The sequence below is a fragment of the Pollicipes pollicipes genome, unplaced genomic scaffold (genome assembly GCF_011947565.3).
Source record: "Pollicipes pollicipes isolate AB1234 unplaced genomic scaffold, Ppol_2.1 Scaffold_3447;HRSCAF=4054_pilon_pilon_pilon, whole genome shotgun sequence".
NCBI lineage: Eukaryota > Metazoa > Arthropoda > Thecostraca > Pollicipedomorpha > Pollicipedidae > Pollicipes > Pollicipes pollicipes.
The window spans coordinates 18,434,326-18,458,510 of record NW_023596297.1 but is presented as its reverse complement, the minus strand read 5'-3'; the positions used below and the strand labels follow the sequence as shown (position 1 = coordinate 18,458,510).

Here is a 24,185-nt window from a genome sequence, read left to right as displayed (position 1 = left end):
TAGGCCCCATGACCTGGCCGCCACCTGATCACTGTCTGTGACCCGACTGCTCTCTGTGACCTGACCGCTATCTGTGTCCTGACCACTGTCTGTGATGTGGCCGCTGCCTGTGACCTGACCGCTGTCTGACGTCTGTGTCCACCACAGGCGAGTGTTTCCTGAACCAGCGGTCGTACGAGCACGGCGAGAAGGTGTCGATCGACCGATGCATGACGTGCGAGTGCCACGACTCGGTGATGCAGTGCAGCACCATCATCCCGGAGCAGCACTGCCCGCCGCTCAGCTGTCCGCCTTCGCAGCGGCTCAACATGTCCGGAGAGTGCTGCCAGTTCTGCAAAGGTATCAGCCCGTCCGGGGATGTGTGGGAAGCCGTCTTTCGCAGAGAAAGCCAGAGGCTTTTGAATCCAGAATGATATAGTGTATGGACGTTGACGCGATGAATATTGGATTGGTGTGCAGTTTGCTTAAAGTGACGGTCCGGACCCAAAACTTAAATCGTCCCTCAGCCCCAAATGTGAAACTTGTTCAGTTCGTGGAGAGATCTGCTCTGCTGCTATGTTTAGGGTTATGTTTAGCAATATTGTAATGATACAGTGCATTGGCCCGTGATAAGCTATCGCCATGCCAGCTTCCGGCTTATGGGGACATCTCATGAACGACAATCCGACCCCACCCGACTTGATCTGACCTAACCTGACCTCTTCCGCAGACACGGACTACTGTGCGCAGGCGCAGCCGCAGTGTGACACGCACGCCACATGCGTTAACCTGCAGACCAGCTTCATGTGCCAGTGTAACGATGGCTACAAGGGAGACGGCAAGACATGCGAGGGTGAGTCGAAGCCGTCCACATCATTGTGCGACCCTCTTTGCTCTGTTTACTTGTCTCTATCTCGCTGTCGCTCTCTCTCTCTCTCTCTCTCTCTCTCTCTCTCTCTCTCTCTCTCTCTCCTCTCTCTCTCTCTCTCTCTCTCTCTCTCTCTCTCCCTCTCCCTCTCTCTCCCTCTCCCTCTCTCTCCCCTTCACCGTGCCTCCCCTTTTCAATTTTTGTGTCATTTTCACCACCTTTGGCCTACCTTCTCTACCTTCTTCCCCTCCTAGTTTCCTGAACCTGCCTGTCGCCGCCCTCTCTGTCTGTCCTTTCTCCGGGAAGCATCAGCAGACCCTTGTTACGACCACTCCGGCGCACAACACGCGCCCACTCCCCTCCCCACAGCTCTCCGGCCTGGAGCGGACAGACGAGTGGAGCGTACTCCCTCCCTGTCGTCCGCCTCCCCTCCCCGCGCCCGCGGCCGCGGTCGGGAGGCTGCAGACGCGCCGGCCGGGTCCCGGAGCTGTAATTTGCCGCCAGCGGGACGCCCACGCCGCCGTAATCAATGCGTTTCCATACGCGGTGTATTGTGATCCCATTAATCTCGGCGTGCGCCTGAGGACGCCGTCCGATACTGGTCCGCCCGCCCGCCCGACACGTCCGGTAATGTCATACCGGGCGGAGATAGCTCGGCCCCTCCGCCGCCGCCGCCGCCGCCGCCGCCGCCGCTGTCTCGGCGCCGGCGCCGGCACCAGGAAGCTGGGAGGAAACAGACCGAGTGGGGCTGGTTGGGCGTGTCGCCCGCGTGACGCCGCAGACGGGGTGGGCGCTCACAGGGTGGCGACGCTAAGTCGCAGCTGCCGTGGTCCGAACCAGCTTCTCAAGGGACGGCTATTCAGAGCGACTGGTCGGCGGCCGCTGGCGCTGCGCACGGAGAAATTTCCTCGAAACGGCTGCGAACAATTAGGCAGCTTCCGGCGCGCGGGCCGCCGGCGGATGCCACGCGGAAGATGCGCCCGGCTCCGGACGCGGGCGCGCCGGCTCCCTCCGGCGCCTCGCCCGACGGCCGATTTTCCGGGTCGCCGCCGCCGGCCGGGTTGTTTTGAAAGCGGCGCGAGATTTGAAGCGTGATGGACGAGCCGATCGCGCGTAGACCTTGAGAGCGAGCGCGGTAAATTAGGACATTGGCAGCGAACTTGGCGCGAAGTTGCCAGATGACGCTGGATCCAGCGGCTGGATCGAGATCCGGGGATCCGGAGGCGCCGATTTGCATAGGGATCGGTGGAGGGTGCTATCTGGGCGACGGGACCGCCGTCGGGCCTCCCAGAGATCGGCACGGGTCGGGCGCATTCCAGAAGCCGTCTGGGGTGGGGAAAGTCAGACTCGAGCAGCCAGTGGCTGCCAGATGCTAGGGCTTGGGATGAGTCTCGAGTTCCAGCGCACTGATGCCAGCCCCGCTCTGTTGTGGTTTCCAAGGGAGCGGGCAGTCGGATTCAGACAACCGCACAGGCCTCACACTCGACTGGTCTCTATCCCATTCGTTTTGAGGTACTTGGGCTGAACTCCGTCAGACACAGTTTCTGTCTTCCTCCTACCACGCCGCACCCAACCTGTACGCCTGTGGTTCCTCCAGCGTAGGCTTCCATCCGAAGCGCGGGCCGATCCACCGCAGCGCCCGCAGCTGCACCGCATTGCGGTGTGCAGCACACCGCACCTCGCGGGCAGGGCTGCCCTGCCGCGCAGCCGGAGTAGCACGCCATTCGGTCGGCCTCAGTTCGGCGAAGCGGGCCGGCTGACACCGGCTCACGTCTGCCTGCCATGGAGACCGCTCGGCGCTATTTCCAGCGCGCCCGGCCGGCCGCGGCTTCGGCGGGCCGGCGACGGCGGCGGCCGACACCACCGGGCCCGCGCGGCGGCCTCGTTTGATCGTGCGTCAGTCCGTGACGGCTTAATCACGGCGGCAGCGCGGGACCGTGACGGCGCGGGTCTGCTCCGCCGACGCGGCGCTTCTCAGCAAGCGTCTCCAAATTTACGGCCGTCGTAATCTGCGCCTGATGATTTACCATCTGCGAGCGCTCAGAGCGCGTGGGAAGCGTGCAGTTTATTTGAGCGTGAGCGCAGTTGCTTTCGCTCGGTTTCCTCCATTCTGTTCCAAGCGTGACATGATGAGTGTGTGTGTTAGTTGAGTACCTTTGCGTACTAATGTGCTAATAATGTGATGCATGTGAATATGCATGAAGAACTGCGTGTTACTATACTAATTCGCGTGTTTGAATATTGAACGGGCCCATTTCTGGTTTCAGACCTCGATGAATGCAAGAGTCGCGGTGGATTCCACGGTCACCAGTGTGGGCCGAACACAGTGTGCAGGAACACGGTGGGCTCCTACGAGTGCGACTGCTTACCAGGTGGGCGTTCAGTTCTTGCTGACCATCGCGCTCGGCGCATGCGCAATGCAAATAACGTGGGCGTCAAATGCTCACGTGCGAACGGTGATGTTTGTGTTGTTTGTAGTTGTTTTCGGGTGTGCCGACTGCAGTGATCATTTGGCGTCCCATAACGGTGGTGTTTTCCGACTCGTCAAGCCATCCTCGGGTGTTTTAAGATTACCTCCCGCTGTCGCCTGGCTTTCTGCCTGGAAGCATGGGTTTCTTTCTCACATACCGTATCACGTTCACTGGCTTTAACTCGGTGACTTCACGGGTATTCCCGGCAGGCTACGAGCGGCCTGGTGTCTACATGCGACCGTGCCTCGACATCTGTGACCCGCGCCCTTCGGCAGGGTACCAGCGACACGACGCCTACATGTGACCATGCCCTGACCCCTGTAACCCGCGTACTTCGGCAAGGTACCAGCGACACGACGCCTACATGTGACCATGCCCTGACCTCTGTGACCCGCGCCCTTCGGCAGGGTACCAGCGACACGACGCCTACATGTGCGTGGAGCGGAATGAGTGTCTGGACGAGTCGCACAACTGCGACGCGCTGGCCGACTGCGTCAATACCCCGGGCAGCTTCCGGTGCCAGTGTCCGGACGGCTACAGCGGCGACGGCACCACCTGCTCGCGTCAGTACTGTACATCCCCGGGCCCACTCTTCACACTGCCCTGTCCACTCCGCGTCAGCTGGCGGCGTTATTCTGTTGTTCCGCTGTTCCGTTACCCAGCTGGCGTTGTTCCGTTCTTTTTTTATTCCGACGAGCTGCGGATAACGTCCCCACAACTACGCTTTAGCCCACGCCACTGAGCTATCTCCCTGATTTAAATATCGGGTCGATTCGTCTTCTTTTCGAAGCTTGTTTGCTGGCCCATGAGAGGAAACCGTGTTTTGAATGTCGTCATGTTCCACCGGCTGTTCGTTGCGCTATGGTATGGCGCAGTATGGCGTTCAGTACTGCCCGACAGTCACCGTGATCTGGCCTAGAGCGTTTCATGACCTCCCGTAGCCTGCAGAGCCTCCTGTGACTGCCAGGATCCCCTCCGACTTGTCATGAACTCTCCTGATCTTCCACGATCCTAAATCAATTCGCGCAATCTTCCGTGACATTCCATGACCCTTGTGACCGCCTACGCCCGCTGTGACCTCTTCGCCCTGCCTTCGCCCACTGCGGTCCACCGCGGCCTCCTCCACTCGCCCGTGACCTGCCGACCCGTGCCCCGCGCCCCGTGACCTGCCGTGACCGGTGTTCGCCCCGGCAGCCGTGTGCGGCCAGCCGTGCGAGAACGGCGGCCGGTGCGTGGCGCCCGACCACTGTTCGTGTCGGCGCGGCTTCGGCGGACCGAGCTGCGAGCTGGACATCGACGAGTGCAAGCTGGGTCTGCACCAGTGTCACCCGCACTCCGAGTGCGTCAACAAGCCCGGCTGGTACCACTGCCGCTGCCGGGACGGCTACCGCGCCGACCCCGTCCAGAACACGCTCGGCGTCACTTGCACAGGTCAGGAAGGTTCACGGGGCAGGGAGGACGGTTACCGCGCCGACCCCGTCCAGAACACACTCGGCGTCACTTGCACAGGTCAGAAAGGTTCACGCCGCAGGGCAAGTGTGTCAGGGGTGTAGGTCAGCGGTGTCAGGATGAAGGTCAGAGGGTGTCACAGTACCGGTCAGGAGTGCTCGGGATGCAGATCAGGTTGTTCGAGAGCGGGGCAGGAGTGTGAGCCAGGCCGCCTGAGACACGCGGCAGGGGTGTTTGGGTTGAAGGTCCCAGGTGGCAGTGTGCTGATCGAGGTGGCAAAGCTACTAGGTCTCCCGGTCGGCAGGTTTCAGCGGGCCCAGGCCGAACGATCTCATGGTGCAGGTCACAGCTGTTTGCGATGCGAGTCCGGAGCGCCACGTTAAAATGATCTCAACAGCCAAAGCGCCGCTAAAAATCAAAATAGGGCTGTGACTACCGGTGGTCGGATGAGAACAGTTGTATGTAAAAAGCAGTCGACCTCGCGCTATGGCTGTCGGTGGACGTTATCGCATCATATCCGTGGTACCAAGGAATACGTGCGACACAGAACTCGGACAAGGGCACCCAGCTGGCGGGATGACCGTTTAATGAAGTACATATGTCGGAAAACCGTTGACGTATAAAAGTCGATGACCTGCCAAGAGGACTGTCATCCTGTTGGTCACCATCAACTGAGCCTCTCACATTCGGTCTGCTTGGTCTGTTTATATACTCATAATGAGCGTAGACCTCTGCCAGCGAACACAGCTCCAGCCACCATATCATGCCGTCAAAGCAGAACATTAGGCGTCATGGTAAACAATCAGCTCGTTAGTGGCATGTTCCGTAATATTGTGCGCTGTAGGTTGCCTTGATTTGGAGGTGCGGTAACAAGCGAATCAGTAGCCAAGAGCTCAATATTGACCGTGTCATCATGAGGCCCTGCTGAAGTCTTCCAAGAATTAGACACAGCCCGGGGCCCATCATAATAAAAAGCTGCCGCACTGGAGCAGGGATAACCCCGTCTCTCACCGGCGTCCTCGCTCTCCCCCAGACGTGGACGAGTGCAGCGAGGGCTCACACACGTGCGACCCGCGCGCGACGTGCATCAACACCAACGGCAGCTACACGTGCGAGTGCGTCGGCTCGCAGTGCACCAGCAGTGAGTATCGCCGCTTTCCTACAGAGCGTTTGGTGCTCTGGGTACCGCCGCGAGCCCGCGGCCCCGGAGATATGTCCAGTTCGACCGTGAATCTCAGCATTTATATGTTCAGTTCTTCCACCATTATTTTTAGAACGTGGCTTACCGAGGAATAACGCCCGGCGAAAAATTGTTGGGGACGTAAATGAACAAACTTTTGCGGAACACCGTTCATTCCTCTTTTGTTATCCATTTTAGTATGAGCTTTTAGTATGCTCTAGCCCAACGCACGCGTCGCAACGCAGGTGTCGTTTTGAAACCACGTCCGAGCGGCTGAACCAACGCCAAAACATGTCTATATCATCTGTCATGATGTTGCCAGAGATGAAGGTGTCTGGTTGGTGAACCTTTCGCGAGAGGGTCAAAGTTCAGCTGTGCTGTGGCAGAGGCTGTGCTGGCGTGTAGCCGACCTGTCGGTAGCGCCTGGTGGCCGCTCCACAAACCCTCCTTTGTCGCCTGCCGCCGACCCTCGCTCAAGCTCCCCCATGCTCACAGCCCTCCGTAGCCACTGATCCTGAAATACACAGCTCGGCTGTCAGCGGCGATATTCTATTTAGCGGACGGTACTGGATTCTGTGGCGCCTCGCGTGCGCCCGTAATCCCCTATCGTCCACGCACCCAATAAAAACTGCTGCCCCTCAAGTGCCTGCTGAATGATCCAGGCTTGGCAAAAAACAGCTGGTCTCTGGGGAGCGATCTGCCGGGCTTTTATGGGTGTTGATATTCTGTGGAAGGGGACTGTTCGGGGGAAGCCTTGGCGGGAACAAAGAGTCCAATTAGTGGTGCTGGGCATTGCGGGAGGTTATTGAATTCTGACTTATATACCCGAGCCGAATGTCAGCGTATGAGGATGGGCATGTCTTGTGGTCCAGTGACCTGCCTTTGGTGAGGCAGGTCAGCGCATCGGTCAGACTGGCTCCAGTTCGGACGATGTATGGGCTAACTATGCTGCCTGGCCAGAACTGGACAAACCACGCCTGAAAATGGCCTGTTTAAACGCCATCAGTCGTCACGCGTGTGAAGGACCCTAACATGACCTTACAGACCTAAAATATACAAGGGCAACGGATGCATAAATCTTTCGATGCTACGAAGGTGATCTGCTGTGCTTTATCGCTGCACATGAGTACACTTCAATGGAACATTGATAGCACGGCATCACCACGTGGACGCGTGGAAGTGTGTGGTAATCTAGCATTAACTGGTTGCAGAATTTTCATGTGAGCCATGTGATATCAAGTGTGCGCCAGCGTCCACGGTTTTGCACTGTGTCAAATGTGAACGGCCCAGCCGGCGATCTGCTAAACCTGAGGTCGCGCCGATGTGACGGAAGCCCTAAAACAGACTGGCGGCGTGTGGCCAGGAAAGGCGGCCTTTGTCTGACCTGCCTCCTTTCCGCTCGTGCAAAGAGCCGGCGATCCACCACCTCAACAACAAGTGCATGGCCCTGTTTGTGCATTAATTAGTGATGCTCCATTCGTACCAACGTCGAATGCTAATGGTAAATTCCGAGCGCTGGACAACACCGGCTAGTTGGGTAACAGCCGTCTGCACTTTAATCCCCGCGGTGACCCCGTGCCTGACCTCTGTGACCCGTGCGACCCGACCCGCCAGACTGCACCGTTGACGACGTGGTCCACCAGCACGGCTCCAGCTGGGCGGACGGCGACCGCGCGTGCCACACGTGCCAGTGCCTGGACGGCGTGACCACGTGCCAGCCGCGCACGTGCGACTGCTCGCAGCCGGAGGTGGACGGCGCGTGCTGTCCTCAGTGAGTGGCGATATGGCAGTGCCCTCTGTCATCACAATTGCTTATGGAGGTGGCCGGGAAACATGCACATCGTATGATGCATTTCATAGTGAATGCACATACGACTCGTATGCTTCATGGTCCATGATTAGTTTCTTGAAAATTTTCTCAGAACTTTTCATTGCATGAATTTCCTGGGAAGAGCCTGCACTGAGCAGTGCATCTTGCGTGAGGTCTGAACCAACCACCGATGGTGAATATCCAGGTTAACGGCATAATTCTGCGGCGAAAGTTTAACGCGCCGTGATGCACAGCTTGATCCGTCCCACTCCCTGACGTCAACCGACCTTTCAAAGCTTCTCGAACCTACCACGCCACGGGTGGGCGAATCCGAGAACAAGCAATCCAATCACCTGAGCTGCTGGGACGGCCCATTCCTGGTTAATGCTACCGTGTTTATGTAAACTTACTGCGAGCTTCGAAGGACTACGGCTTTGGTCATGTGTTTCATCCACAGAAACCCGTAGTCCCATCGTATTATCGTTTTCCCAGCACTTTTGCCGCAAAACATCCTCGAAGCCTAATACAACTTTCAAGACCATGAATGTGCCTTAAGCCAAGCTGTCATGGCGACCGCTCAACTTGCGATACCGTCTGTGACAGGTAATGGTGTTCAGAAAGCGCCCCCTGCCCAGTCGTGCTAACCCGTCTGTGACCTATCCCCTGTGCCTGCTGCAGGTGCGATTCCAGCTCGGGCTGTTTCCACCAGACGCGACCAAACGTTCGGTTCCGGAACGGTGACCGCTGGCTGCACCAGTGTCAGCTCTGCGAGTGTCTGGTGAGTGACCGCCGGCTGCAGCGGTGCCGCGTGTGTGAGCGCCGGCGCGCCGCCGCTCGGGCCGCCGCTCAGCTCCCACCCGTCATTGACACCGCTCCGATCGACCGCGGGCCGAGATCTGCGGCCATGTTTGCTCATATCTCCACTCATCTTTACCATCACCAAACACTTCTCGCACCACGCCGTTCTGTTTGCCTCACACTCTCACGTCGCCGCGTGACGGGCCATGGGCGGTCGTCCTCGCCCTGCGGCCCGCCTCGTCGCCGCCGGCTGCAGTACACGTCTGGTCTCGGTGCTCTGTCGTGCCGGCCCGGTCCGCCCGCCTCAGCCGGTCGGTGCCGATCAGCGGGGCTGTCAGTCCCGCACCGGCCGACCGTGCGCCGGCTACCGTGGTCTGAGACGGCGTCACGGCATGGCGCGGCGGGCCTCGCCGTGCGCGGCGGCACGGACGGTCGCGTCAGCCATCGACCTCAGCCTGTGACTTAGAGACTCCGTTTGTGGCTCGGCTAGAGCGTCGGTTTGCTTCTGCGGCACGCTGTCCGCCGCGGATTGCCCCCGCTGTCCGCCGCGGATCGCCCCCGCTGCCCGCCGCGGATCGCCCCCGCTGCCCGCCGCGGATCGCCCCCGCTGCCCGCCGCGGATCGTCCTCGCTGTTTGCCTTGGATCGCCCAACCATTCGCTCCCACTGCCCGCCGCGGATCTCACTGCCGTTTGCACCCATTGCCCGCCGCGGACCGCCGTGCCGTTTGTCCCCGCTGCCCGCTGACGCAGGCGGCTGCCGTTCGTCAGATGGGCCAGATCGACTGCTGGCAGCAGCAGTGTCCGCCGACCTCGTGCAGCAACCCGCGCTGGCCGGACGGCGACTGCTGTCCGCGCTGCGAGGACGACCCATGCGCGGCGCCGGCCAACCGCTCGCAGGTGGCGCCGTGCAACATCGCGGCGCCGCCGCAGGCGCTCGCCAGCGCCGCCCACTGGCAGACGCTGCAGGCCAACTGTCCCGACTGCCGGTGTAAGGTGAGAGCGGCCCCAGCCAGGTGAGAAAGCGCCCCGGCGCGTGACACTGCAGGTGAGTGCCCCCCTCCCCGACCGGAGAAACGCGACGAGAGCCCGCACAAGCCAACCAGCTGTGTCGGCAGCCTGCGTGCTGATATGTGGGTGCGTGTGGTACATTTTTGCCGATTTTTCGTCAACTGATTTTTCGTGAAAGGCCAACAAAACAAGCCGCATTTGATTTGTGTTGTTTTGTATCCCCATTCGGCTGGTCGCCTCTTACCCAAGAAGCTAACGTGGACACCCAGCGTGACTAAGGACTGGACCAGGGACCAGCTCAGCCGTTTTAATTAACTACTAATAACCCTAGATTTAATAACTGCATCTGTTTTTGCTGTATTGTCTGTGACTGTCACACCACGGGGAGTTGTCTCCACGGGGCCACCGACTAACGCTTGTCTGATTGCAGGTGCCGTTTTGTGAGAAGTTGGTGAGCAAAAATTCCGCGTGTGTGCCTCGGTAATTTCACCTACTCACTCTCTGCTGCCTGAAACCACGCTTATCACGGTCTAGTGCCATACGTTTGCACGTTAACTCGCACTGCGCGCTCAGTTTGTGATTTTTGTTGATCAAATCTGCATCCTTCGACGGTGGTTGTTCGCCGTAGTACCTGCCTGTCACCATACCAGTTTATGTAAATACCAGTGATGCTATTTTTGAGCTATCTCACTCGCTTGTACATCGATCTCGGTGTCGTCATCACCGTTATCTAGCTCCGAACGTGTTGTATGTAACATCGGGCGCTATGTCGCAGTCCAGCGATCACTTCCGAACCCGGTGCGATATTCTGACGGCTGTTTTTCACCGGCAGGACGGCCAGCTGTGGTGCGGTTATTCTGGCTTCTGTCTCTGTGCTGATCATCCAGCGGCTGCTGGTCTCCAGCTGCACACCGCCGGCGAGCAACGGCGCCTCCAGCGGAGCCGAGGCCGCCGGGCGCAGCGCCGCGCCGCACGGGCGGGCCACGCAGAGGGCAGCACCAGCGCGCCGCCAGACGGCGGCACCGCCGGGGGGCCGGCGGCCGCCGCGGGACGGTCCAGTGACAGTGTGCCGGCGCGGAACGCCAGTGCGCGAGGGCGGAGTGCGCCGGCGCGCAGTGCGGTGGACGTGGCGGGCGACGCGCCCTCTAGGACGTAGGCGGCGCCAGCGGGGCGTGGGCCGCCCGCCCGCAGGCCCACAGTGAACGTTATCGAGCATGTGCTAGTCAATGTGAAACTTACCAGGATAGATCAACTGTCAGCAGCAGCCAGGGCTCGAGGATTCCCAACATAATCTGCGATGTTCACTAGTCGTTCTGCCGCGAGCAGCTCGGTGTTTTTGTTTATCGTCTCCGCCGCTCCCTGTATCCGGTGGAGCACGCCACCCCCGGGCCAGAGCGGCCGCCACCTGGCAGGCCACCGGGCACGAGCCCCTCTGCACGTCGCTCCCTCATACCTGGACGAGGAGACAGTGCATGGGGAGCCACCTCGGCCGCCGCGCGCCCGCTGACGCCGTCAGAGCAGTGCGTCCCTCGGCGCCTCGGGGCGGCGGCTCTGGCCCGGCAGGCGCGCTCCCCGCCCGGTTCGTGAGCCACCGTGACCCACTCTAGCGAGCTGTCATATCAGTCCCGCCGCGCTCGGCCCGCCCGCCTTCGGTGTGCCCGTGTACTGCCGTTCAAAGTGTTCTAGTCGCCGCCCCGCGCGTGCCGCGTTAGTCGGGCCGCGCCGGCCCGCCGCGGCCAGCCCGTGCTGTTGTAACGGAGGTCGGTTTGTGATGCGTCAGGCGTGGTGCCGCGGGAGCGACGTGCGAGCGAGCGAGCGCGAGGCGTCCCTGGCGACGCCGCCGTGACCGGGACGTGCCGGCGGCATTTAGCGGCTGTTGTTATTTGAGTTGGTGTAGCTCAGGGTCCAGAACGTGCCCTGCACCCCGGGGCATCTGATGTGTGTGACGGGCCGGCGAAGTCGTCGGCGGGACGACATCGGCCAATCACAGTGTATTGGTGTTGTGCAGAAATCGGTACCTTCAGATGGGACGCGGCCGGCATTGACGGACTATTTCGATCCGACCGCAATCGTAATGGTGATGACGGTCTGGCTTTACAGCGCGGTGTCGTGCCACCGCTTCGCTATCCTACCGGCAAAGGCGCAAGCGTCAAACTTCTCCGGAGTCGGATTCTGCAGTCCAGTTCCCAAACCCATCTCAATGATGGGTCGATTACCATGCACTGCCCCGAGCGGTCACGCTCTCCCCTGGCTACCGACCCATCTCGGAGACAGCCAGCAGATAGGCAGCACAAACGCTGAAATCACGCCGGCTTATTGATTCTGAATGTTTTTACATGACTTAGAGGGCATTTCGAGGTCATAATAAGCCACCAAAACGTTCATATCCGCGAAACTCTAAAGCAAATTTAAAGCACAACTCAAATCACATGACCGTCAATTCGATAGGCATCAGCAGCAGCATCGCTTTGCGAAGTTGCAACAATTGTCGAGTCACCAAAAATTTCGCCCGCACTAGTACCAAAGTGGGGCCGAACGCCTGGGTGAGCTGTGAAGGTTTGTGACCCGTGCTAGTGGCGCCCGTCGACTGCTGTCCCTTCAGGCGCTTCTCCGCCGCCCCGCCCGGGCCCGCCTGCCGCCAGGTGGGCTCGAGGGCGTGGCCGTCCCGCAGGGGACCACGCCCCGTGGACAGCTTGTCCCGCGCGGCCGGCCCGCCCTCGCCCAGCCCAGCCTGACCCGCCCCGACCCACACCGGGCGCCAACTGTGAATACGTCTGTTGGTTTTACGACGCTACGACATGTTTGTATAAACCTGAATATACGATACACTCGTCCCGGGCGGTTTGGTAGAGCTGGGGCGCTTCTGCAGGGTGGAGGCATGACTCTCCAATGCTATTCATTTCGTGCACTTCAGAACATCCAGGCAGAAAAACACACAAACATTATCTGCATTGCTACAACCTCAGCGTTCACATACTTCAAACAACACACAACTCATTAAATGATGACGTGAATTCTTAAACAGGACAATTTTCGGAGCGCTTGCAACAGAACCAATAACAGCTACACTTCAAGTGACGATGAAAAGACAAAAAACGATATGACGACGACAATCGAGCGCCGGCAGCAGCAAAGGAAAACAAGTATGCTTCAACCATGGTGGAAGGACTAGAACAGAATAACTGACAATCAGTCAAGACAGTATGCCTGACCGAGGTCGTACACCCTGGATTCGAGACTGGACTCAATCAAAGAGAAGAGACGAACACCCTGATCTAGTTTCCAGAGACACCCTGGTCGTCCAGTCCGCCAGGCTTCGCCTCGTGGCTGTTCACAGATCTGCCCACTCGTCGATGAAGTCCTCCAGACGGCGCTGGAACTCCCGCATCCTTTCGTCGTTCTGCAAAGGATGCAGGCGACGCCTATTCAGCAAACCGCGACACACTACACGACGCGATCCAACTGACTCTCGGCGACGATTTCGGCAACGCTGCGCGGCCCACGCGAGCAGCCGCCGCGGTCTCTGGCGCTGGCTTACCTGCCTACCCAGGTTGGCGTCCAGATCCGCCTCACGCACGTGCGGCGTGTGGCCGACGTCCAGCGGCGAGTACCCGAAGCACGCCACCAGCGACTCCTCGTACAGCAGGACCGCCATGGTGACGTCATCCACGGTGACGTCACGCCGCAGAGACAGCTGCGCGAAGGCGTGCGCCAACCCCGTGCTGTGGAGACGCAAGCCAGGTGAGAACAGGGCAGCTGCACTGCCTCCAGGAGAGCAAACTGTGGCCCGCCGAAGTGGACCGTCCAACCCGTCGAAATAACGTCTCAGCACAGACCGCTGTAGACCCCGTTGTCTTGAATTGACGAGCGCGCGGCAGCTTGTCTGTCCTCACACAGGCCCCAGGTGAGCATGGCCGGTCGCTGTCGGTGCTCACATGGTGTTGACAGCTGCCACAGGCACGTCCGGCACGTTTGAGGTGCGCACGCGCCGGCTGGCCACGAAGTAGCGGCGCACCAGCTGCTCGGCGTCCGGCTCCATGTCCAGCGACTGCTCGCAGGCGGCGCTCAGGAACTGACGGCACGCGGCGGCGGCGCTCAAAAGCAGCCGGCACGCGACACGAGCGCCGCTCGGACGCCGGCGTCACACGAGAGCGTTCAGAAGCCGTCCACACATGCCCGAGACTGCACTTAACAACTGACGATACACGGTGTGAGACGCGCTCTAAACATTCCGCACGGACGGTGGAGAATGACGCTCAGAAGTTGAGGATACTTGATAGGGTTGAGGCTAGAAACTGGCGACAAGCGGCGAAGAAAATGTGAGAAAAAAGGAACTGAGTGCAAGGGGGAGATAGCAGATGTTATAGGTGAGAAAGGAAAGAGAGCTCCCCGTCCCTTTCACTCAACGTCACGGTGCGTCAGGAATGACGCCGATAAACGTGAAATCTTACACACAGCCGATGCCCTGTACCCAGAGCACAAAACTGCCTCAGCACTCCCGGCTGCACTGAGTGGGCACTTCGAATATGATCTGGCACTGAAAATTACGAACCGTCACATCACTGACTTCAATCGAGTTTAGAATCGTTATCTAAAATTTCAAAACTGCTGAGAGCTGAGCCCGTCTGTGGAGGACCACCTGCGATGCAACCATACCGGTGAAATATTTTGGTTGCAGTCTTGAGCTGGCAAACCGCTTATCAAAGGGCAGCGGTCGGAGCGTCGGAGCCTGTCTGATCCCCCTCTCAGGAGACCTCGGTGACACCGCCGTTCATGTCAGGAGGTCCTGATCGGGGATTACGTCCCACTGCAAGGTTCTGATCCGGAATCAGGTCCTGGTACCTAACCGACCGCAGGTTCCGGTGTGGATAAGGTCCTTGACTCCCACTGTCTGGAGGTCCTGGTATGGAATGATGTTCTGGTCTGTGATCAGGTTCTCGTGCCGCAGTCGGGAGATCCTGACCTGGCCTCTCACCACCACGAGGTCCTCACCGTCATGAGGTCCTGGTCCGGTATCAGGTCCGGGTCGGCCTGGCTGCCCCGAGCCAGCAGCAGCAGCTGACAGGTGGTGAGGTCACACGCGAGGTCATCGCGCTCGTCTGCCGACTCGGTCAGGTACACCATCCCGAACGACCTGCCCGCAACCAACGCCCAGCATTGACGTAACGCAACCCACTGGAGTTCAGGAAACGTAGCCGTATGGATGTCGTCCGGGGACAACGCAGCCGAGAACAATGGCGCTGCATCAGACGCGTCCGCGACAGTCTGCACAAGCGTAAGCTGGCGCTGCGTGGCGTTGCGCGTTGCGTAAGACAAACAGCTCCGCATCGTCCTTGAAGAGCAAACAGCTTTAAATTTAAACAAACAATATCATGTGGGCCGACGAGCGATTTACATTGCCGGCCGGTACTGATCCGGCAATGCCATCGTGTAGACACGGTCGCGTACGCCGCGCGCGAATAAATGCATTTTCAATTAGGTGCCGTAACTTAGCAATTCGTCACTCAGGCCGGCCCTCCAGTATTTAGAAAGGCGCTGTCGAGGTGGACCAAATCAGATGGATTCCATCATCAGACAAGTGTGTTGCACTGGCAGATGCTAGCCTCATACCAGCGATACCGACCGCAGACAGTTGCACTCTTCGCGCGACAGTAAGTATGTTCACCGAGCCGCCGTATTCTGGCCATCACCATTCGGTATGGTCAGCCGCAGGTAGTTATGAGCACTCAAGTGGCGATTTGAAGAAAAAAGGTGAGGTCGGCCGATGAGCGATTTACATCGCCGTCCAATAGTGATTACACTATGACATCGTTTGCACATAGTGGCACCCGAACTTCACCAATCAAATTAGCTCAACTTGGACGTAGTAGGCTTCCAAACCTCGATGCAGAAGACAGCAAATATAGCGGACCTATCGAATAAACAAAGCCGCACTCTTCGCGCGCAATTATGAGTTGTTTTTTTCTCCAGGGTCGCCGTACTTTTGCAATACCGCTCAGGAAAGGCAAAACGCACTTCGCAGTTAGCAGTCATGGGGTGGCTTTAAAAAGGTCCTGTCGGCCGGTGGCCGATTTACATTGCCGGCCGACAGTGCCTCCATATTAACATTGTGCACACGGTGGCACCTGCCTCGCCCGGATACGCAACTTTTTACATCGTCGCTGCTGCCATCCCGTCAGCACTGAGTGAGACACCGTCGAGGGCCGACCAAATTGAATGGATTCCCTAATCGGAAACTGTATTGTAAGGGTACCTGAAAGCCACGCAGCAGCCGTATAGAATGCACACAGTCTCGCTCCGCGCACGCGTCCGTAAACATTTTTCCGGGCTTCCGTTTTCTGGCCATGACGATACGGACAGCAATATTGCTGTGCTCTTCACGGCACAACTGTTACCTGCAAAGTAACTGACCAATGGCCCACGTGTACACTGTTGGGCCACAACTGGCGATAACCAGCATTGTTTTGGCCCTAGGCCCGAGGCCGTGCAGGGCGCGGGTCCGTACTCACTCCGGCGAGCGTTCGCGGCAGCAGGTCAGCCTGTGCGGCCACCATACCCGTGTGGCCCACGAGGCTGATCCAGGTCGAGTCGGCCGGACGGCAGTCGGTCAAACACGGCCACGGATTGAACAGCAGCGGCAGGAATGGGGTTTCTAAGACGGCCCGAGGGGAGAGAGAGCGCCGGAACACACCACACTGACACGGTCCCCAGCTCCAGACCTGGACGGCACACACCACAATGACGGTCCCCAGCTCCAGACCTGCCGGAACACCACCACACTGACGGTCCCCAGCTCCAGACCTGGCGGTACACACCACACTGACGGTCCCCAGCCCAGACCTGGCGGTACCACCACACTGACGGTCCCCAGCTCCAGACCTGCCGGAACACACCACACTGACGGTCCCCAGCTCCAGACCGACGGCACACACCACACTGACGGTCCCCAGCCCAGACCTGGCGGCACACACACCACACTGACGGTCCCCAGCTCCAGACCTGGGGTACACACCACACTGACGGTCCCCAGCCCCAGACCTGGCGGTACACACCACACTGACGGTCCCCAGCTCCAGACCTGCCGGAACACACCACACTGACGGTCCCCAGCTCCAGACCTGACGGCACACACCACACTGACGGTCCCCAGCCCCAGACCTGGCGGCACACACCACACTGACGGTCCCCAGCTCCAGACCTGGCGGTACACACCACACTGACGGTCCCCAGCCCCAGACCTGGCGGTACACACCACTGACGGTCCCCAGCTCCAGACCTGGCGGTACCAACCACACTGACGGTCCCCAGTTCCAGACTTGGCGGCACACACCACACTGACGGTCCCCAGCTCCAGACCTGGTGGAGCACACCACACTGACGGTCCCCAGCTCAAGACCTGCCGGGACACACAACACTCGCTGCCGGTGCCGGTTATATGCTTCGTCCGCTGCTCACCCTTTTGCAGGGTCTGCACCGCTTCGCGCCGGTACTTGCTCAGGTCCCCCAGCAGGCAGACGCCGCCGCGCGCGCCAGCGGCAGTGAGCCCGCCTCCAGCTCGGCGGCGCCGGCGGCGCCGGTGGCGCGGCTCGCCCGACCCGCCAGCGCGCCCGGACACGCGTGGCGCACATAGCGCCGTGCGAACGTGGCGCCGTGCGCTAAAAGCCGGCAGAGGGCACCCACGTCCGGGCCGACGGCCAGCAGCGGCAGCAGCCGGCCGTGCTACCGGTGAGCGTCAGGTCAGCTCAGGTCAGGTCAGCTCAGCACCCAGGAACGGAAAGGATGGCAAAAATGCAGAGCCGTCAGACGGCAGCGCGCGGGAGGAAGTCAGTGAAAGGGCAGGCCGGAGACGAAGAAATTCGGCCGCGGTGATGAGCGTAGCCACATCAGGCAACCAAGTATTCGGAAGGTTAGCTCGAAGTCAGCTCACTACACAAACGGACAAACGAACAGGACCCCAGTCACTGCCTCAGGCGGACCCCCACCACTGCCTCAGGTGACCCCACCACTGCCTCAGACTGACAACCCCACCACTGCTCAGACTGACCCACACCACTGCCTCAGACTGACCCCCACACTGCCTCAGGCGGACCCCCACTGGGGCCCACTGGCCTCGACGGAACCCCCACCACTGCCTCAGCGGACCCCCACCATTGCCTCGGACGGACCCCCACCACCTGCCTCAGGCGACCCCACCATTGCCTCGACGGACCCACCCACCATTGGCCTCAGGCTTGACCCCACCACTGCCTCAGACTGACCCCCACCACTGACTCAGGCTGACCCCCACCACTGCCTCAGGCGGACCCCCACCACTGCCTCAGCCGGACCCCCACCACTGCCTCAGACTGACCCCCACCACTGACTCAGGCTGACCCCCACCACTGCCTCAGGCGGACCCCCACCACTGCCTCAGGCGACCCCCACCACTGCCTCGGACGGACTCCCACCACCGCCTCAAACGTCAGGCGAACCCCCGCCACTGCCTCAGGCTGACCCCCGCCACTGCCTTAGGCGGACTCCACCACTGCCTCGGGCGGACCCCCACCACTGCCTCAGGCTGACCCCGCCACTGCCTCAGACTGACCCCCACCACTGACTCAGGCTGACCCCCACCACTGCCTCAGGCGGACCCCCACCACTGCCTCAGGCGGACCCCCACCACTGCCTCAGACTGACCCCGCCACTGCCTCAGACTGACCCCCACCACTGCCTCAGGCTGACCCCGCCACTGCTCAGGCGGACCCCACCACTGCCTCCGGCTGACCCCCACCACTGCCTCGGACGGACCCTACCACCGCCTCAGATGTCAGGCGGACCCCCGCCACTGCCTCAAGCGGACCCCCACCACTGCCTCGGGCTGGACCCCCACCACCGCCTCAGGCTGACCCCCACCACTGCCTCGGACGGACCCTACCACCGCCTCAGACGTCAGGCGGACCCCCACCACTGCCTCGGGCGGACCCCCGCCACTGCCTCAGACGAACCCCCACCACCGCCTTAGGCGGACCATCAGTACTGACCCGTATGGCGCCGCAGGCCACCAGGCTGAGCAGCATACCCAGCTTCAGGCGGAAGTAGGTGCCGGCAGGCGTTATGCGACTGCCGAACACGTACGCCAGGCTGAGCGCGAAGCTCCAGGGCGAGAAGCGGCGGTCGTGGTAGAGCGTCTCGATCACCTGGCCGCAGAGGAGCCCACGGCCGCTCAATGGGCACGCGCTGAGCGGCACCGTGCAGCGCGACCACCCAGCGCCAAACGGAGTACCGCGCAGCGAGCTTCGTGGCGGACATAAGCAACACATAGACGGTGTGATCCAGGGCGATCAACACCGTGTAGCCCGGCCATAAAATGGCGTACGGCGCGGCTCCGGCTACAGCCCGGCCGCTGCTGCGTCCGTGCGCGCTCCTGTTCTCGTCGGGCGGCCTCCGTTGAGGACAAGGTCGTGGGTGCGTAACCGAAGCCTGCTGTGAAATACAACCATACGTGCGTCGACCGTCTCTGAATATTGACTGATGGCCGCCGCCTGGCGTACGCGAACGAGTACGGCGGGCCGCACTGGCCTCCCTGAAGCGCTCTGCTTCAGACCAACGTGAGGCCCACCACGCCTGGCGTCCGCCTCAGCCTGACGTCTGATACAGTTGCCGCCGGGGCGCCTCCGCCCACTGGCCGGCGATGTGGGCCCGCCAGCCCAGCGTTTGCCTCAGGCTGACGCCTGACACAGACCGCCGCTGCTGAGGCGCCCCCGTCCCACTGACAGGCGATATGGATATGGATTATGTGGATGATATGGGCCCGCCCGCCTGGCGTTTGCCTCAGCCTGACGCCTAACACAGACCGCCGCCGCGGCCGCGCCTCCGCCCACTGACCGGCGATATGGCGCAGGCCAGAGGCTGAGCGTAGATGGCCAGTGGGATGGAGCGGACGCTGGCGGCCTCGAGCGTCACCCGGCTCCGCTCTCGCACCAGCCGACCCACCACCCGGTACCGGCCGCCCAGCTGCAGCTCGGCACACAGGTCACCTGGGGAGGAGCGGCCGGTCACGGCAGGTCAGCGGGCCCCTCTCCTGGCATCTGCCGACCGCTCCCCGCCGCTGGCTGCAGTCACACAGGTCACCTGGGGAGGAGCGGCCGGTCACGGCAGGTCAGCGGGCTCCTCCCCCGGCATCTGCAGGCCGCTCCCCGCCGCTGGCTACAGTCACTTTGGTCACCTGGGGAGGGGGGGGGGGGGGGAGCGGCCGGTCACGGCAGGTCAGCTGGCCCCTCGCCCGGCATCTGCAGGCCGCTCCCCGACACCGGCTGCAGTTGGGAGCCCGGGTCACCTGGCTGGGAGAGAACTGCTCATGGATGTCCTGGATGGGCCCAGTGCCACATATGCGATACAGCTCAATCAAGTGCCGATGGCGTTGGCGTACGGTAAAACTACAGCCCAGGTCCATGAGGTTTTCTGCGGTGGGCCCAGCCGGGCTGCTAAAACCACTTGAACAAACGGGGCGCCAGGGAACCAGGGAGGGTACCAGGGAGGCGCAGAATGAGCAGGCATCGCACTAGTCTGGCATGCCTTGCGTCAATCCTTCTAGACACTGGGCCGCGCTCAAAAGGCATGGAGTATATCACAACGAATGCGCTCCCATGCCGCTTAGTAACCAGCAGGCATGTGCGTCATGCCGGCGCCAGATTACCTCGAAACACGACCCGAACCGACTGGTAGCGCCCTTTGTGTGGCTTGAGTGGTGACTCCAGCGCCTCTAGCGGTGCTAGAAAGCCCTCCATTACTTCGGACAGGCGCCGACAGCTGACATCTTCCCTGCAAGGCACAGCAGGACTTTGAAGGGCGGGGCTTCGGGTGCATTTCTCGGTCTGCAGCCAGGGTGACCTTCGCCCTCTCTGTGACCACCCGTGTGTCAGGGGCACCACCATGCGCAGACGCAATGCCAGCCACTGGTGCTCTGACACAACTGTGGCTCGCACAAAACCCGACACATCATTATGCCCGCAGTGTCAAGCACTTGCACACTAATGCTCGTGCTGGATGTACATAGTCCCTAGGTATTCCCTTGTGTCTATCGACACTTCCCTAGTGTCACAGTAAATAAACTGCTGCCATGGCCACCATTGGTTTACCAACGCAGCTGCGTTACCAGCATGGCGACATTGCCATTGTCGATGTGGTTGGCGGTTGTACGGTTACCTCCTTCATGCCAGACTACGATGGCACTAATGCGTTGGGGGGCCGCCCCCGAGCCGGGCTGAGCTGGTGGGCGGCCGCCCCCGAGCGGGGCCGATGGGCGGCTGTTCTCGAGTCGGGCCGGGCCGGCGAGCGGCCGCCCCCGAGCCGAGCCGGTGGGAGGCCACCTCCGAGCCGGGGCCGGGGGTGGGTGGTCGCCCCCTAGCCGGGCTAGTGGAAGGCCGCCCCGAGCCGGGCCGGCCCGGTAGGCGGCCGTTCCTGCAACAGCGCCCCCTACCTGAGGTTGGCGCCGCAGTGTCGGCAGTCAGTGTACGTGCCGGGCGGCGGTCCGGCCCGGCACGAACTGGCTGAGCCTGTCTTCGCCGCAGTACGAGTTCTGGCAGACATACCGCGCGCACTCCCTGCCGGACGTCACGAATGCGGGGTGCAGGACTCGAGAGCGATGTCACCTTCCACTGGTGCAACAGCAGGACGATCGACAGGTCAAGCCGGCAGCTTTAGTTTGCAGCAATATCCAGCAGCCCTGCTCGTCATCGATTTGGTGGTCGTTAAATGCGGATTAGCACGCGCTTGAGGTGGGGGTCAAATCGACTCTCCCGACGTTTTTTCCAGACTGATTTCTGAACGGCGCAGCGAAGCCGCGCCAAATTTTGCATAGCTGTAGAAAATTGAACAGCGAATATTTTAGTGTCAATATTAGATGTGCGTTGTTAGGTCGTTGACCTTACAAGGCACATCTAACGTCACTGATTGACTTGTAAGTCAATCCATGGCTGTCACCACAGGGCATTTTAGGGAATTGTTCTATGTGATACAACAACGGGATGCTACACGAAGCCATACCTATTTGAGATAGTTTCTTAGGTAATGTCAACTGAATTTAGAATTACAACCAATTGCGATAAACTAGGGTCAGGTGTGAAGGTCAGGCCAAGATTAACACTAACCTGTTTTTTTTACTGGAGAGCATGATTTTATGGGGCAGTTTCTGGTGTCGATTTCGAATCTATTAATGCCAGTGACTGCAACTAACTTGTTGAATGGACTTCTTATAGGTCAGAGCAGGCCACTAACCTAAAATGACCCAGGTCAACATTTTGTTTCTAGGAGTATACCGCCTAATGTAATCCCTGACCTCATTTAAACGGCAAAATAGGAGCAATCTCGTAGGTATCTGGTCACATTGACCTTTTCAAACAACGCCACTGAACCCATTTGTTTAATTTGTCTAGAACAGGTATCTAGATAGATTCGCGGTGGTTGCATGGGGAGGTCTGGGGGCACATGAGACACCAACTTGGAGTTTGACCTTGTCTGATCTAATTTGACCCAAATGTGGTGACCTGGGAACCTCAAATTTTTACACAATTGAATCCACGCCCAGGCCAATCCACCCTGTGAATGTGGTGTCCCTAGTTATCTTAGTTTTTGAGATCTCAGGGGAGATAGAACTGACCCCCCGAGCGTAGGGTATTCAAACGGCTACCCGGGCGCGTATTAATGAGCTGATAAAACATTAAAAGGGTGTGGCCACAAAGCCGCATCCGTACCTTTCAGTACCGCACCGTATACCGAAAGCACTCCACGCCTGTACGCCGACCCGCAATGTGGCGCCCAAATACTAGACCATTTTCGCCTCTGCGAACTGTTCATTGCTGCCCCCGTCGCGGCTGCGCACGCTGTCGGGAGCGGCGGCTGCACCCCCTCACGACACAGGCAGCTGGGGGCCGACCGCCACGGCCCCTTGACCCGCGACCGGGGCGCGAGTGACCCACACAAACTTGGCGGGCAGCGTGAGCGACAGCAGCACGCCGCTGCAGGAGATGAGCCGTCCGGTGACCTGAGTCACCGACGCCGCCGGGCACGGTAGGTTGTACGGTCGCAGGGTCACCAGAACCTGCCGGGCGCCAGCGGGTCGGGCCAGAGGGTCGGCAGGCCGCCGGTACGCGGTGGCGGCCGAGTACGCTCCCAACGCAGAGACCGGCGACATATCGCCGCCTAGGCTAGCCCTGCGTGCTGGACAGGGTCGGGGCCGATCAGCGGCCCGACACGGGGCATGACAAGAAGGTGGAGTGGGAACAAACCGATCTGCGAGTCTCACTCACTGTACGGGAGAGGACCGACCTGCGGAGCATGACTTGGGGAGAGAATCTGCAATGAGTGCTGAGGCTGGGCTGTGATGGGCGGATGGACCGGGGATGGGTGGAGAAACCGGGGATGGCTGGAGGAATCGAGGATAGGTGGAGGGATCGGGATGGAGGGGCCGGAAGATGAATGGATGTGCCGGGGAAAGGTGGAGGGGCCGGGCATGGAGAGAGGGGCCGGAGATGGGTGGAGGGATCGCGGATGGGCGGAGGCACCTGGGATGGATGGAGGCACCGGGGATGAGGGCCTCTTCCTGTCCGCCACGGACAGGAAGAGGCCCTGATGGCAGGAATGGGGACTGACTTGCGACAACCTGCCTCAAACCACCGCTGGAGGGCGGATGTTGGACACTTGACCGGTCACCGGAGGAGGGACGGCATGCAACAACCTAGAGTGGGGCACCTAGTGTGTCGCAGGGCGCACTGACCTGGGACGGGTCGAGGGTGATATCAGGGAGCAGGTTCAGACTGGCGACGGCCTGGCAGGTGAGCTGCTGGAACAGACTCATGGCCTGCAGCGGGCGCTGCACCAGCATCTCCGCCAACTCATCTGGCAGACAGACATATCCTGGCCAGCTGCCCACTCACTACAGCGCATTTTACGCCAGTTATGACTGACATGACATGATGAAAACGCATGTACACAAATACTAACAACAAACAGCATTAACATGAAAACATGATCAGAAAGTGACAACTACATCAGGGAACCGCGTGCGAAAATGGCCGGCAACGGACGCGGACACTCTGTACTGATAGCGACATGGCATTGAATGGTAATGCGTTCTGTGTCCGTTACTGTAGTTTATTCCAGAAATATTAGTTTTGTCTTATCTGACCATTGTGACAACATTTATTTGAAAACGTCGCACACAATCAAGGCTTCGAAAATTCGGAGACGCCACTCACAGCACAGGTCGAGGGTGCGCACGAGGTCGGCGCGTACTGTGACGGGCAGCAGCAGGAGCCGCGGCCGTGCGTCGGCCGCCTCCCACGTCAGCTCGGCCACCGTCTCCTGCAGCTGTGCGAACCAGCGCTGCTCGTCCAGCAGGCGGACAGCGGCCGCCAGCAGACTCATCGCGCCGCTGGGCAGCCCCGCTGGTCACCTGCGGAGCGGGAGCAGCAGCTCAGAGGAACTCCACTTGTCAGCGAGAGGTAGCTGACACACAACGTGATGATGTAGCTGGCCTGGTGTGCATTTGAACGATGCCTTGATGAATCGGGGCAGGAACCACAGCTTCTGCGCGTGATGGCACGTCAGATGGATGCAAGGTTACGTAGTTTTCTTTAAACGTT

General features: G+C 60.2%; 1 protein-coding gene and 1 long non-coding RNA gene across 2 annotated transcripts in view; one reads left to right on the top strand and one right to left on the bottom strand.

Annotated features, from left to right (window-relative positions):
* The window catches only part of LOC119092229 (uncharacterized), a 163,245-nt gene extending 152,094 nt beyond the window's left edge, over positions 1-11,151 (top strand). Inside the window, exons 22-33 of the mRNA XM_037215203.1 lie at positions 148-339; positions 710-832; positions 3,115-3,219; positions 3,726-3,881; positions 4,513-4,749; positions 5,801-5,908; positions 7,562-7,718; positions 8,436-8,535; positions 9,325-9,549; positions 9,995-10,044; positions 10,397-10,505; positions 11,128-11,151. Of these exons, the coding sequence (XP_037071098.1) occupies positions 148-339; positions 710-832; positions 3,115-3,219; positions 3,726-3,881; positions 4,513-4,749; positions 5,801-5,908; positions 7,562-7,718; positions 8,436-8,535; positions 9,325-9,549; positions 9,995-10,044; positions 10,397-10,505; positions 11,128-11,151 (1,586 nt within the window). The remainder of the gene's footprint in view (positions 1-147; positions 340-709; positions 833-3,114; positions 3,220-3,725; positions 3,882-4,512; positions 4,750-5,800; positions 5,909-7,561; positions 7,719-8,435; positions 8,536-9,324; positions 9,550-9,994; positions 10,045-10,396; positions 10,506-11,127) is intronic.
* A 1,363-nt stretch (positions 11,152-12,514) lies between these two features.
* LOC119091769 (uncharacterized) lies at positions 12,515-13,603 on the bottom strand. Its single transcript, XR_005093435.1, has 3 exons — positions 13,500-13,603; positions 13,103-13,286; positions 12,515-12,964 (listed from the first exon to the last, which is right to left on the bottom strand). It is a non-coding gene; the product is annotated as an uncharacterized LOC119091769 (long non-coding RNA).
* Positions 13,604-24,185: the final 10,582 nt, after the last annotated feature.